General features: G+C 40.4%; 1 protein-coding gene across 2 annotated transcripts; it reads left to right on the top strand.

Annotated features, from left to right (window-relative positions):
- The first annotated feature begins 489 nt into the window (after positions 1-489).
- Positions 490-13,558, top strand: LOC131574353 (protein mono-ADP-ribosyltransferase PARP11-like). 2 transcript variants are annotated; one of them, XM_058828792.1, is made up of 8 exons: positions 490-591; positions 4,058-4,186; positions 4,285-4,405; positions 5,656-5,731; positions 6,645-6,717; positions 6,805-6,935; positions 10,547-10,698; positions 11,107-11,427. In XM_058828792.1, the coding sequence occupies exons 2-8, from the start codon at positions 4,061-4,063 to the stop codon at positions 11,418-11,420; spliced, it is 993 nt and encodes a 330-aa protein (XP_058684775.1). In that variant the 5' UTR covers positions 490-591; positions 4,058-4,060; the 3' UTR covers positions 11,421-11,427. The 2 variants fall into 2 exon arrangements, with proteins under 2 accessions (XP_058684775.1, XP_058684774.1); XM_058828791.1 differs by lacking the exon at positions 490-591 and adding an exon at positions 633-907 and having other exon boundaries at positions 11,107-13,558.
- The last annotated feature ends 2,606 nt before the right edge of the window (positions 13,559-16,164 follow it).

The raw sequence follows: 16,164 nt of genomic DNA, 5'->3' as shown, positions 1-16,164 counted from the left end.
TGGGACTGACGCCAGAATTGGGACTGGGCCTGGTAAAGGTACTGGCACTGGCACTGAACTGGTATTGATGCTGGCACTGGGCCCGGTATTTGTACTGGTACAGGTACTTGAACTGGTTTTGGAACTGGGACTGGTGCTGGAACAGGGACTGGTGCTTGGATTGGAACTGGTGCTGCTGCTAGCACAGGCAGTGTATTGATACTGGAACCAGGCCTGGTAGTGGTAGTGGAACAGGTGCTTGGCCTGTATTTGGCACTGGGACTGGTGCTGGAAGTGATGCCGGTGCTGGGACTGTGCCGGTTCGGGTGCTGACACTGCGGTGCCGCTACCAGGGCCGCTGCCGCTACCAGGGCCGGTGCCGGTACCAGGGCCCGGGCCCGGCTCCGGGCCCTCTGCGCGTTACGACAGCGGCTCCAACCCCGCCCCCTTCATTTGCATACCCACCCCCGGCGGGCCAATGGGGCGCGGCCACCGCGGCGCCGGCCCCGCCCTCCGCGGCCGCCGGTAACGGAAGCGCCGGGAGCGGAGCGGGCCCCGCGCGCCCGGCCCGCGCGGCCTGCGGGAGCGCGCCCGGCGCGCGCGGCCCCTGCGGTGAGTGCGGGCGGGGCGGAACAGCCGCCGCCGCCGCCCCTCCCCCCGCGCCGTGCCGCGCCCCGAGCCCCGAGCCCCGAGCCCTGAGCCCCTCCGGCCGCGCCGCGCCGCGCAGCGCCCTGCTGCCAGCTCGGGCACGGGGGTGGGAGGCGTCGGCCGCTGCGTGTGGGAGAGCGGCCTGCGCGCCCGATGCAGGGGTAGTGGTTCTGTGCTCGGCTCGCTCGCCGGGCCGTGCCCCTGAGCGCCAATGGATTCGGCTCTGGAGGGTGCGGTTCCGGGTGTGCTTGCGACGGCGGCCCCCGGCAGCACGGAGAGGGTGCGTGGGGGCGCAGGTGGGAAGGGCATTGTCATTCCACCGTGTGTCCCGTACTGGGGCTAATGCTGGTCCTTCTCCTCGCCGTGCGCGCTCGCCTCAGGAAAGTCTCCTAATCAGGTGTCGTGATCGCTAAGGAAGAGCCAGAGGTTCCCTTAGCCCTGCCCGTGTTCCCAGCAGGATACTGTACCAAGGCGGTGTTTGCAGGGAGAAGAGCCTTTGGCAATAAAGCACGTTGTGCCAAGTGAAGCAGGAATCACAGAGTAGTCCATTGGGATGTTTGTTATCATCCGGGTGGTGAGGCACTGGCACAGGCTGCCCAGAGAAACTGTGGATGCCCCATCCCTGGCAGTGTTCAAGGCCAGGTTGGATGGGATTTGGAGCAACCTGGTCCGGTGGAAGGTGTCCCTGCCCATGGCAGGGGATTGAAACCAGATGGTCTTAAAGTTCTCTTCTAACCCAAAGCATTCTGTGAGTCTACACATGTAAGGCATGTCAGTCCAACATGAAGTACTTCTGGAAAAAAGAGGAAGTGCATTGCCAGTAGTAGTAAAGCTGTTCAGTCACAGCACACAAGTACTGTTCTTGTTTAAGAAGATGTTTTTCCCTAAGAAATTTGTTTAATTTGAGCTGTTCTGGTAGCTTCTGGGCCAGTAGAAACAGTGCTAATGATGGGAGTTGAGACCCTTCTCAAAATGCTTCCTGATGCTTATAAATGGTGTGCATTTGATTTTGAATTAATCAGTAATTACTTCAAACGTTTTGGATTTATGTCACCTTTGAGAACTGTTCTCTTGCTTGTATGGCTTTACATATTCATGCCTTCAGGTTTTTCCTGCATTCTTCTAAAGTATCCTGGAGTCTACCTGCTTACCCTAGGCTTTGCAAAGAGGGTAATCTATGTGGATTGAATGTAAGATTTCTGAAAGCCATGGGAGTAACTCTTTCCTTAGTAGATGGCTTATTCTGGAGGCTGAGATGCCCCTGGAGGACTCTAAGTGTGTTACCAGGAACAGATGATCATGCCTTCTCTGCTTGTGAAGGCATGTCCTCTTGTTCAAAGGGCATCATTGATTTGATTGATCAGAGTCAAGGCCCTGAACTAATGCTGGGAGGGAGCTGAGTTGGGACCATTTTAGTGGGAACATGAGGAAACAAAACATTACCAAGAAAAGCTTGAATTGCTTTCTTCAGCTTTAAAGAAGTGCAGATTACCTCTGCCTGCTCTTAGTAGGATGGAACATAGTCAAATTCCAAGAGGAAGAATCAAATTGCAGGTGAAAGATTTTCATCAAAAGATGTTGTCCAGTTGTGCTTTTAACACCAAGTGAACATAGGCTCTGTGGCTGTGTTGCTGTGGGTAATAGAAGAGGAGTTGATAGATGCTCTCTGAAGCAGAGAATGGTTTTCTTACCTCTTTCAAAATACTTTTTCTGTGCAGCTGATTAACCTTTTGTGTAGTACTGCTTGAGCTTGAGGCAGCAATCCATACATGTAGCTTTGGCTAGGCTTCCATTTTCACTGAAGTAGGTTTGGCCTCAGATTCTGCAATTTGGTGATATTTTTGAGGTCCGCTTGTGATTCTCCTGATCTCTAAGTGTCTACATTTTTGTAACCCTTTGGAGCTTTTGATAATTAGTGTACAACCTCTAGCTATTATCACAAAGAGATTTCTCAGATTTTTTTTTTTTTACAAACAACTACAGAAATACAACTAGCTGGGGAAAAATGGGGGGTGAAGGGTGGTGCTGGAAGTGCCTCCTGCTCTGAACTGCTGCCCCAGTAGCACTGTCTAGAACAAGGATGCCTGCTTTTAGTCTCCAGTATTTGTCTTCTTTCAGGTCTCTATTTTTTCTGGGTTGAAGTGACCAGGAAACAACTGAAGCATCCAGGATACTAACTGCAGATTGTTTGATTTGCGCTGGAGGGTGGTGTTTCACTTTTGGAAGAAAAAGTGAACTTGAGGACATATTTGGGAAGAGTGCCAAAGTGTTTTGCTTAAACAGAGTGGATGAATTGCTGACCTTTTCTGGGAGTGGGGCAAATTTTTTCTCTGAAAGATTCCCTGAAACTTACTTAGAATTTTTGCTTGGGGAGGTTGTTGCAGGATGTTGACATATTAGGAAATACATGCAAATAGAGGTGAGCACTTTCAGAGTTTTCAGAATTTTATTGACAAACAAAGAATGAGCTGAATTCTGGCAGGGATTGTTCTTCTGAAGGTATTCTGGCATAGCTCTTGGTAAGCTTAAACTCGTCTAGCTGCTTTTTGAACTTGAATAAATTTGCGGCATCCACACCATACCATGAAAAGAAATCCCATAGGTTGCCATCTGATTAATGAACTTTTTCTTTCACTTACTTTGTGACATGTGCAACGTTAGATAAGTGTCTCCTCTATGTCAGAAGAAGATGTGATTATTCCCTATTTGGTTTTGTCATGGTTTCGTAGACCTCTGTATCCTTTCCTCAGTTCTTTTTTTCCACCCTTCAGAACCCCGTGGTAGTCATTGCTTGTGTGGGAGCCACTCTTGCTTTTGGTGTGAACCTTCTCTGTAAATACAAGTACAGAGTACCTGGAATTTTACTGTGTCATTTTTAAGTGGGTTCATTAGGGGGAAAATTCTTCTTAATGTAGTGTAAATGAATAATCTACTGTGGTCTTGCACAGTTAAATAATTGTATTCTTTGTCTTAGTTTTAAGTTTTTGTCTTACAATTTTTGATTTCCAGTCTGATTTGTTCAGGTGAGTACTTAGTAGATGTTTCCATCAAGCTGTTGGATGTAACCCAAACACCTCATTCTTGAGAAGTGTGAATGAAGAGCCTGTTGTATATTTCTGAGTGGCCTTAATCTGATAACCCTCAATATGAAATTTAGCACCTCTCTTTGATCACATAAAGCCTATAGCTCTTGCCTTTACTGTCACACTTTACAGACAATTAATAGAATTTTCAGTGTTTAACGAAGTTAAAGGATACTACTGGATAAGTAGAAAATTGAGAATTTTTATCTGGAAAAGAAAGAACAGATCTGTCCTCAGCATGATAGGACTTTTCTTTTTTTTTGGTAGTTATTGCAAATGCACTTTATTTTGCTTTTTTTATAAATTTATCTAAACTTTTTTTGTGTGTATGTGTGTGAATGTTTCAGGAAATGCTTCAAGGACCATCAGAAGATGTGTTTGCAAAGATGGAAAGTCCAGTTGAGGACATGGATACCTCCGATACCCAGTGGGGCTGGTTTTATTTGGCTGAGTGTGGTAAATGGCATATGTTTCAGGTAAATACCTATGAAGTTATATTGACTCTGATGGATTCCATACATTGAATTACCTATGGCTGAGTGTGTCTTAATGTTCTTTTTCTTTTATTTTGAAGACTGACTCAAACAGTCACTGCTCTATTAGCAGTGAAGATATTGAAAGGAGTTTCCGAACAAACCCTCATGGATCTCTGTCTTTTACCACTGCAAAGTTTAACTACACACTGGACTTTTCAGGTATGTGTCTGTCCAAAGAGTAAATTTAAATCACAGAAGGTCTCAGATACACCAGCACATTTGTTCATTCAGCAGGTTATTGTCCTCATATCTGGTGCAAAAACATGATTAAGAATGTCTTCTTTACTGGAATACACATAGGAGTTTTTAGAAACAGCTGCCCTGTTTTGTACACAGAATTTTTTGTGTAGTTTACAGAAATAGCTAGGAATAGCATGTTTTGTTTAATAGCACTTCATTGTGTTCCTACTGCTTGCTTCAGCTGTAGGTGGCATGTAGGATACAACTCTCAAACTGGGAAGGTTGAACCTTTTTTCTTAAGTGTGCAACTTCCTGTAAGCTTGGAAAACCAATTCCATTCAGTCTGTGTAAGAAACAGTGCTGTAAAGGAGACTTCCTGCAAAATACTGGCATCGAAGTGATTTAATAATTCAGCAGGTAGTTGAAGCCAGTTCTGTTCTCAGAATAACAAGGAGATAGGCAAAAGGATTTACTGGGAAATTCTAAAGATCTCACTTATGCTGTTCTTGTAAATTACAGAGTATTACAGGTTTCTAACAGATGTAAATAATTATCATTATAATCTCTTCTTTGTTCAAAGGTGTGTTCTAGTAAATTTCTTTTTAGTTTTTTCTATTCATATATGGTTTATTTTCTGATTAAATTTCAAAGCAGCTATATGCTTAAATATAGGAAATTAAGGAAATAAATACATATTCTGATATATGTATTCGAATTTCAAATATTTCAAATACAGAAAGTGGGGACTGAGTAAAACAGCAATATTCTGGCAGTAAAGTGGTATCTAACAATACAAGGAGTTTTATGCTTACTTGTGTTGAAATGTCTCTTTATAAAAAACTATGTTAAGAATAAAAGCAAATCTTAAAGAACAATTTTTATGTTACTCTTTAGGTCATGGTGTCTTACACTAAGGATAGTGTATTGTTTGTCATCCCATTCAAGTCACTGGAAGTTTTGCCTGTGATTTAGTCAGGTTGAATGTTAGATGAATATTTTAAAAATAAATGTTTTGTGTGCATAATATTTGGGCGTTTTGCCATCTCCTATAAATGCCGATGCTTTTAGAAGCACTTTTTGAAAATGCTGATTTGTTACTTGTTGAAATAGGAATTCCTGTCAAGTAATTTAGGGTGTAGTAACATTCTTTTGAAAGATGACACTTAAATGTTTCATATGCTGCAGATGAATTCCCAAAAATTTCATACTAATTCTTGTTTTATGCTCAGTGATGAAACAAATCAACCTAACTACCCTTAAACAACGTCCAATAAAACGAGCTCCCTTTGCAATCAATTCATTCAGGTAAGGAAATAAGAGAGACTCTGTATTTTTTTTATCCCTGATTCTTCTAAGTAAAATGAAACAAAAATGTTTTCTCTTTATTGTTTATGTTTATTTGCTTTTGGAATCACTTGCTCTGAATACCTCTTGAATCAGAATTGCTGCAGGGAAGCAGCACCAAAAAATGGAATCCATTGACTCCATAAATTATTTAGAAGTATTATTGTAATAGCAAAAAAAGATGGAGTTATATGTCATGCCTATATTTTACTCATTTACTCTAAAATGACTTGGAGTTGAATTGTGTTGTAACAATTATTTTATGAGTCTAATTGCTTTAGATTGTCAGTTTCTTGCCATTTTACCAGTCATTAGATGTAAAGCTGAGCTGATGTAAACCTGGAACTCGCCAAACAATAAACTGAGCTATGCAGTGTTACTACCACAGATGAAATTGAGTACATGGGACATGTGTGTTTTTTCCCCCAAATAGTTTATAAGAAAAAATTCAGTTCTGAATTGTAGTGTTGTTATACATTCAAAAAGAAATTTGTTATTTGACATAAGACGTATAATAGCAATCTGTTTACACTGACTGTCAGGAAGACCTGTGTTTTTGAAGTGTCAATGCTTTTTCAGTAGATATTTGGTAAATAGTGGCAATTTACTTTGTTTTTTCAATAATTGCATTCAATACTCTTATTTCCATGTGGTGACATTCTTTACTTTTAGGAAATTCTTTCAGTCCCAGTTTTAAGGCTTTATAGCTTCTGTGTATGTAGTGCCTGTGCTTAAACCACTCTTGTTTAGTAGCTCTGTATAAACTTCTTGGGGGTAGCTTTTTTTGCATCCTGTGTTGTTTGGAGGAGTTTGACAGGAAAAAAATGCCTTGTGTCTTTGAAGTGATGCAGTTTTTTACCTTTTTTGTTTGAAGTTTCATCTGTGAAAATGAGGCTATCCCTATGCCTTCACACTGGGAGAATGTAAATACTGAGGAGCCATACCAGGTAAGAGTTGGTGTGCAACTTGGTCAAAAACATGTGACAATGAAATAATGCATTGAATTGAAATCGCACTAACCTTTTTTTTTCCAGCTTATTCCATTGCAAAAGAAAACAAATGAATATAATGAAGTTTCTAGTCTCTTTGGAAAAACAATGGATAGCCACCGAATTAAAAGAATTAAGAGAATACAAAATCTAGACTTGTGGGAGTTTTTTTGCAGGTGAGATTATTTCTAAAACCAACAGTTTTAGGATTGTTAATGGAGAAGTTTTAAGTCATGCATCAGAAATATGTTTAACTGTTGTTATTATAAATGGAATTTTTGTTACTTTTTAACTTTTAAAGCTTTTCTTATTTGTCATTTCTCTTTATTCAAAATTTAATTTTCAAGCTTGTGTAGCTTCTACAGGTGCAGAAATGTAATACTTGTAGAAATGTATTAGATAAAGCTGTAGAAAAATAATGTATTGAAGATGTTCAGAGTACCTGTGTGGTAGATGCCCATGATCCTTATAGTGAAGTAAGAAGAACAAAAATTAGCTTTTTGTAAAATGATTCCTTGAGAGGCTTGTGTATTATTTTAATTTTTACTGAACAAATGAAATTAATGTTTCAGTCTTGTTGAATTTCTCAATTTTGTGCAGCACAGGACAGAATTAAGTGTCTAATTAACACATATTCATGCAATTTATTTTAAGTTTAATGCGCTACAAAACGTTGTTCCAAGTTCTTGGCTTTTCCCTCTTTGTATTGTGCTGGCCTGGAAGAAGTAGGAAGTGCTCAGTTTGGTGTCCACTTATTTTTTTCTTAAGCAATTGTACTTGACACAAAGTTATGTGTATCTTGTAGGAAGGAGTACATATCAGAAGGTTTAAGATATTTTGCACTAATAAAATAATCTCGACTAAGTTAAAGAGTGAGGAAATAACTAACCAGATGTATACTAAAATCTTGCATAAGTTACACGATTTTTTAAAAAATATGTAATTTGTTGTTAATTTAAAGCTTTATCATTAACATGTGTGAGGAAGTGAAATTCCTTACATATGTTGATGGTTAAGAGAGTTATCCTACTTTTAGTTTAGTTTCCTTTCTCTCCTGGTGGAGTGAGGAAGTGGGTCAGCAGAACTGCTTCCTTGGACTTCCAGAGGTCAGACTTTGGGTTGTTCAGGAGACTGTTTGACAGAGTCCCTTGTGAGGCAGTCCTGAAGGGCAAATGAGTCCAGGAAGGCTGAACACTCTGCAAGAGGGAAATCCTAAAGGCTTTGGAGCAGGCTATCCCCATGTGCTGAAAGACAGGTAGTAGAGGAATAAGATCATCCTGGCTGAACACAGAAGTTTGGCTGGAATTCAGACAAAAAAGAGAGTTTATGACCTTGGGAAGAAGGGGCAGGCAACTCAGGAGGAGTAAAAGATGTTGAGATGTTTTGCAGGAAGAAAATTAGAAGGACCAAAGCCCAACTAGAACTTAATTTGGCCACTGCTGTAAAAGAAAATGAAAATACATTTAAAGTAAATCATCAACAAAAGGTAGGCTGTAGATTATCTCTGTCCCTTACTGGATGTGGGGGAAACATAGTGACAAAGGATGAGGAAAGGACTGAGGCAATAAAGGCATTAAAGCAAGACAGTTGTTATCTGGACACTCCAGACCCTGAGCTGGTAGACAGAAGCAGGGAGCAAAATGCAGCCCTCATAATTCAAGAGAAAATGGAACCTGCTAACCCACACAGGTCTATGGGGATGGGTGGAATCCACTGGCGGGTACCAAGGGAGATGGGGAGGTGCTCACTGAGCCACTTTCAACCATTTACCAGCAGTCCTGGCTCACTGGGGAGGTCCCAGTTGGCTTCGGTGAGCAAATGTGATTCCCATGCACAAACAGGATTGGAAGGAAGATACAGAGAACTACAGACCTTTCAGGCTGAGCTCAGTGCCAGGGAAGGGCAAGGAGCAGCTCATTCTGAGTGCCATCACACGTGCAGGGCTACCAGGGGTCAGGCCCAGCCAGCATAAGTTTAGGGAAGGCAGGTCCTGCTTGATGACCCACCTCACCTCCTTCTGTGATCCACTAAGTGGATGAGGGAAAGGCTGCAGTTATTTTTTACCTGGACTTCAGTAGAGCCTTTGACACAATTTCCCACAGCATTCTCCTGGAAAATCTGGCTGCTCATGGCTAGGGGAGGTGCACTCCTTGCTGGATAAAAAACTGTTTGGATAGCCAGGCCCAGGGAGAGGTGGTGAATGGAATTACATCCAGCTGGTCACTAGTGGGGTCCCCCAGGGCTCAATGTTGGGGCTGCTCCTGCTTAATTATCAATGACCTGAGGGGATCAAGGGCACCCTCAGTCAGTTTGCAGGAGACACCAAGCTGGGTGGAAGTATTGATCTGCTGAGGGCAGGAAGGCTCTGCAGAGAGATATGGACAGGCTGGATCCATAGGTCAAGGCCAGTGGTGTGAGGTTCAATAAGATAAAATGCCAGGTCCTGACCTTGGGTCACAGAGAGTGCCATAAGCACTCACTGGTGAAGAAATTATTGCCTGGTAGTATATTACAAAGAAATAGCTATTCCAGCATTTCAAATTCACTTCTTTTGGTGTCACAGGGAGGAAGGTTGAAAAGAGGATGATACTTAGTCTAGCATTTCTAGTTTGGAGTTGTTGAGGAGTACAAATAAAAAAAGGTGTTGGTCAGTGAGATTGCTGACCAGTTTTAGAAAAAGCTTAGGTGCTTACATAGGTACAAAGAACATGTCTCTGGGTATTTAGTTTTACTGTAGTTTTTGCCTTTTATTGAGTGAATTGGCTGGATGAGATTTTTCACAGTGCTGGATCAACTTAATTTTGTTGAACCAGTTTATCTTGTCACTGCTTGTGGAAGGTGCTAAGATGGTGCTTTTTAGAACAGTTGGACTCCTCAATTTCTGTTCCAAATTACCAAAGTGTCCTGTTGTGGCATCTCTGCATTCTGCACAACCAGCTTGCCAGTGCGCCCAGTATATTCTACTGCTTAGGAGGAACAATTGCTACTTAAACTTTTATGGTTTTGTAAAAGTGTTTTGTTTAATTGATAAGGAATTACATTTGATCGTTGTTTGAATGATTATTTGCATTACTGTAGTGGTCAGAACACATTTGCCTTTTACAGTAGTTCCTATGTTAATGACAATTCTAAATTGGCTTTATGAAATGAACTGGTCAGAGATAGTAAAGGACTGTTACAGAACATCTTTTGACAATTGATTATTCAGTTTTTCTATAAATTTGTCCCATTCCCCCTTTCAAGAGAAGTTACTTGAGGGTACATTTATATATATTGTCAGAGATCAACAGCCAACAACAGAGGGCTGCTGGTTGAAGAAATTTCAGATGTTCAGCATAACTAGCCCTTAGATCAGTTTTTGCTGGTTTGCCTAGGTAATAGTGCTTTATAATCTACCAACTTTGTTATCCCTTTCACCATGACGTTAAAGTAGGTGGCAGAAACAAAATGTGCAAAATTACCTTTCTTTTAAAGATGTATCTGCAGAAAATGACCACACTGAAACTAATAACACATGAACAATGTTGATAAAATTAATGTAGGAAGACCTTTTTTCCAAATCTTAGACTATGTCAGGAAATAATCCAACAGCATTCAGCAATGTGTGATTTCTAAATATGTACCTTAAGAATTCTGACCTGTTTAAAAACTAGATTAATCCAATTGTAAAGTGGAATGTGTTAGGTCTGTACCCTGAGCAGTGTTTTCACAGTAGTAATTTAGCATGTTTTTACAACTAGTTATTTTTTATGTGCTTATTTATGTATTTATTGTGTGTTTTCTGTAGGAAGAAAGCTCAACTGAAGAAGAAAAGAGGTGTCCCAACGATTAATGAGCAGATGCTGTTTCATGGCACCAGTAATGAATTTGTAGAAGCAATATGTATTCATAACTTTGACTGGAGAATAAATGGGATGCATGCTGCTGTGTATGGAAAAGGTAAGTATTGCTGTCACATACAACAGTGGTAGTGTTAGCAGCTCAACATTGTGCTCCTTGTAGTGTGCACTTTGTGATGCATGCCTCGTGTTTACCCAAGAGCTGTTTAATACACCTGCTTTTATGGCAAGTGTAATTAAGGATGCAGTAAGGAATGTAATTGTCACAACTGCCTGGTAGGGCCAGGGAGCATGGGGAAGGGATGCCCAGCAAAGCAGTCTTGATCATGAGACAATCTCCCTGGTAAAATGTTCACACTAAAAATATTTGATCATATTGTCATAACAATTAACAACTACAAAAGAATTGCTGATGAACACAGACTGACATTTTTCATCATCTTGATAGCTATGCCCTCTTGGTCATGCTAAGAACGTCATCATATTTTCTATGCTTTTTATTTGAAAGGGACCTATTTTGCAAGAGATGCATCATATTCCAGCCATTTCTGCAAAGAGAGCATGAAGCACGGAGATACTTTCCAGATTCATGGTGTGAACCTGCAGCCTCATCTGCACAGACCAGATAAAGTCATGTTTCTTGCTCGTGTATTAACTGGTGACTATATCGGCGGTGATTCAAAATACATAAGGCCTCCTTCAAAAGATGGAAGCTTTGTGAACTTGTATGACAGCTGTGTGGATAATACCTGGAACCCAAAGATCTTTGTCATCTTTGATGCCAACCAAATCTACCCTGAGTACTTAATAGAATTTTGTTAAGTTTGAACTGAGTACTGTTTGTGGTTCTTTGATACTTTTGTTCCTTTTGTAAAGACAACAACATAGAAACACGATGCATGAAAGAGAGGTGAAAGAAAAGCTGGCATACACTTATGGAGGAGGGAAGCTATTAAATAATTGAGAGACTCATGAACTGTTTTTAAAAATCTGTAAACTTTACTAATGCATTTTTCAAATTTAGAGACTATGACAAATCTGAAATTGCTTAGTGAGCCTTAAATATATTGAGCATTGGTAAGTTTTCAAAGGCAAGATTTACATTTTGATTTTCTAAAGTATATTAAAAGCTGTAGAAATATGCCTCTAATATAGTATGCATATGATGAAACTAATCTTTTATAAAGATTGCCTATAAAACATAAAGTAAGAACAACAACAGCAAGATCCCAGGGGACATGGCTATGTGTGTGTGTGTGTGTCTGTGTTCTGTAGTCCATGTTACTTTCTTTAGAGGTCTCTTAGTTTGGATTCTAAACCCAAAAAACCAAAAAGGATCTACAGCTCCTTCATCACTTTCCTCCAGATAAAGTTCAACAAGGCTGTCAGGTTTAACTTTATGTACATTTTACTGTAAGCTTCAGTTATTTACTGGAAAAATAACAAAGCCCTTGCAGTATGATTTGACTGTTGGTTTTGATGGAAAGAAGGCCTATAAACTTGTGATTGGTTGTTAGTTATTTGGTATGTTGGGCTCACTGTTGGGATATCAGCAGTGCCATACACCTTTCTCAGTTCTTATCCAATGGAATTTTTGCCATCTTGTTACGGTATCCATGTGCTGCTGTAATTCCTGTCTGAACAGAGTTTAAGACACACTCAGTGCTCATATACTTGGTGTTACTGAAGACAATGTTCAGATTAACTTAACTGGAAACAATACAGTCAAACAAACAAGGAAAATTTCAAAAGAGGCTGTCCTTTGTTTTTTAAACACTATAATAGAAAACTTTCAGTAACAGTTGTGTAGACCAGATTTTCATAACAAGAATTTCATAGCAAGAGCAAAACAGACTATATTTGGGTAAAGAGCAAACCTGAGTACCTAAGCACATGGAGAGGCTGAGGAAGGGGCTGTTACAGTGAAGTGCACTGTTGTTTGAAACAATTTGCTATGGAATTGTGTCCCCAGTGTCATTTCTTAAAGGACCTAAGTAGCACTAATGGATAAAGTCAAAGATTAAACCTTTCCAGGCTTTTACTTTGGCTATGGCCAGTAACAAGTCCCTGTAGAATCAGTATATAATTATGGCAGATGTAGAATGATCTGCGTTGGTTTGTTACAGAATTGTTAATCGACTTTTTGGAGTCGAAAAGGCTGTGTTTAAAATATATTGCATTTAAAGGCACTGCAGCTGCTGGCATGACCAGGTCCACTCAAAGCCATACTAAACCGGTGGAACTGGAAGCAGAAGATGATGACATATCTGGCATCATAACTGAGGACACAAATATCTCTTCCTTCTCCTGAGTGCTGTTACCATTGTTTGTCTTTCACAAGTTGTGCATCTGTTTCTATTTGTAATTTCAAGGCAGTTTTCCTGTCCCTAAACCATTTAGGGCTAAAATGCATTTTCCTTTATTTTAGGAAGTATAATTTCTGATCCCAGTTGGGAACTCTAGTTCTGCTCTCATAGGTATGATTTGTGTTTGATTCACTACTACACTCACTCTGCAAAAGGCACTTTGTTCCCCACATTGTATGAAATAATAGCGAATAATGCAGGGAATTTGTGTATTACTGAATCCTTTTTATTCTTACACAGTATTCTACAGAGCATACATTTTGTGAAACTAACAAATACATGTGCTGTTGTTCCTTTGATTTTATCTTTTATTTCTACTGAAACTGATGTTTTTAGTTTAAAAAACCTGAAGTTTCTTTTTTAGCGCCTCATGGACACTAAAGTATCCCAATCTTTACTGATCTCAGAGACTTTTCTGATTGATTGTGTGGTGGTGTCTTGTTTGCTGCTTAATTTGAATTGAATGGCACAATCTTAATCTTACTGCACAATTGAAATTTACCTCCTCTTTGAATGTTCAATGTGTTCTGCTTTTTGTGTTGATGAATTTTGTTATTGAAGATGTCTGTAAAATAACTGTCCTTTCTCTGGCAAGGGGAGAGCAGTTATTATTGCAAGCAAAGTCCAGAACTGTATAAATAACCAATACAGGAAATGGACTTAATAAAAGGAGCAGTGAGAAAGAAAGGGAGGAAAATAATTTCTTGGCCTTTAGATTGTTAAAGAAAAGAGAAGGGATCTTTGTGTGATTCTGGGGAAGGAAACCTGCTCTTTTCTGTTGCTGTTTCATGTAGTGAAACTTTGTTCTCCATTTTGGGTTTACATCTGTGCAAGAGAGCGTGTTATTCTCTGAGGTGTCTTGATTTGAGGTAGAGCTTTCTTACTAAATTATTCTTGTGGCAGAGTGTTTTCACATGAGTACAGCACTTCAGGATGAACAGAAACATAAGATCAGCTCATACTGGCCTCTTGGACCAGCTGTGTTTTTTACAATTGGTGTGTACTCAGTTATTGCTGAATGGATCTCATTTCATCCAGAGCAGTGTGGAAGTGTCTGTCTGCATTCCAGTTCATTTACAGGGTCAGTTTGCATGAATTCTTGTCTAAAGTTAGAGCCCAAAGCGAGAAAAAAAGGATACAGCTCTACTTTTTAATGGATGTCCCAGTATAGTCTCATCCAAGCTACATGTGAGATACATAATGTGCTGGCTGGAGTTGGTGACTTAAAATCAGGACTGCATTGGATGCCATTTCAGCTGGTGGCTTGAGGACAACTCTCACCCTTTTTAAACCTTTATCAGCGCAGAAGATCATAGCAGGAAGGCTCATGTGAGTCTGTGGAGTCTACATAGTGGAGATGACTTTCAGGAAGATGAGCACATGTCAGTCTTAAAATTCCTGTGACCTCAATGTCCAGCAGTGCTGTAACTATTTTCAGGCACCGTCCAAAACAGTAGACTCGCAAAACAGCACAGGCCTACTCCAGTATAGCCATCGACTCTTCACAAGTCACAAAAAAACCCATGGAGGCTGACAAGTAGAATATTTTACCCCGTTTTAAAGCCAACTGGCCTTACACCCCTCTCTGTTAAGCCCCTTTGTTCTCCTTGACTCTGCCTTCCCCTGTTCATCCTCCACCCCATGGCTTTGTACAGCACCATTGATTCCTTCACCCTCCCAGTCCTATCCCCCAGTACCATTTCCAAAGTCCAGGATGAAATAAAATTTCACACACTCCTACATGCTCTTATTAGTTAATATGACTGACCAGGTTTGGTTCTCATCACTGCCTCTCTTACCATGTCAGCCAGGTTTATCCCCACACATTGTTCTTGGCTTCCTCCTTGTAGTCCCTGTTGTGTCAGAAAAGGTAGTAGAAAGTGTCACTCTCCTTCCACATACTCCTACAGATAATTGTTCCACATAACTTGTCCAGCAATTTTAGTGTTATGCTTGTCCTAACTTGGGGGTTTAGTTGGAGAGGTCACATTTCATTCCTATGGTAATGAGTAGACAAGAGACAGCCAAGGTGAACAACACCAAGACTGGAAAGTTGCATGTTTGAGTGAATTTTTTAATTGGAAGGGGCTCACTTGACTGTACAGAAATAGGAGGGTATTTGGTGTATATTGCAATAAGCAAAAACAAAAAAAACCCAACCCTGCAATGTGGTAGAGAGAGTAAGTATGGGGAAAGGACCTGACAGTAATCAGTTCCGTATTTATGGAATACCATAAAATGAGTTTCTCTTCCTTGTGTGCTTTGAGCCGAGTTTGATGCTGCTGTCATGTTCAGGATTGCAAACCAGCTGGTTCTGGCTGTTTGCACACTTACTTGCAGACATTTGAAGATTAATTTACTGCTACTACTTTTAGAGTCTTTTGCAAAAGACATTGCGAGTCCACTGCTAGAAACAAGTCTGAAGCTCTGCTCTTCTCAGCTATTGACTTTATTAACTAGAAACATCGTTCATTTCTGTATTTGTATTTTGTCTACTGTCTTTGAGGTGGTTTTGTTTCAGTATTTTCCTTTCTAGAAAAACATCTTTGCAATTAGAGAAGGATGAAAGGAGAGGATAAATGTATCAGCATTTGGAAGCTGCTGGTTCCATGTAGGGAGACTGCCCATCAGGAAGGCAGGCAGTGGAAATGACATTATGTTTCCAATCTGAAGCCAAGATCAGTTACATCCATTTCCTGTTTGTCTGCTGGCCAATAAATGCCCAATTTAATTTAAAAGGAATGAAATCATATTGGCACCAAAAGGAACAATCTCAAATGTTTCTTATGTTTACTCAGCTTCTTCACTGATACAGTTTTCTTCCCTTGGACTCTTAAAGCAATGTAATATATAGACCAATGCAGGCAGTGAGTATCTGACTCATGTCCAGGTTTCAGGAACAACATAAGGCTTTGGCCCGCTCACCTCCCTTTTCCTGTTCCAATGCTTTGCTTGCATTTATGTTCCCATAAAGTGAAACAGATGAAGTATCTGGAGCATTGTTAAAAACTAATTTGAAGTGGGAATATGCTAATGTAGTGTATTGTATTATATGACGTGTTTGGTTACAGACCTGGAGGTGACCAAGTATCTCATATATGCAATCCTTTTTTTTCTAGTCAATATCTGCCTTTGAGGTGATGAAACTTGTCCAAGAAAGCAATCCCAACTGAGAACAGCTGGTGCAAATAAGCCTTTCA

Source organism: Poecile atricapillus, unplaced genomic scaffold (assembly GCF_030490865.1).
Source record: "Poecile atricapillus isolate bPoeAtr1 unplaced genomic scaffold, bPoeAtr1.hap1 scaffold_261, whole genome shotgun sequence".
NCBI lineage: Eukaryota > Metazoa > Chordata > Aves > Passeriformes > Paridae > Poecile > Poecile atricapillus.
This window is presented reverse-complemented; position numbering and strand designations above follow the sequence as displayed.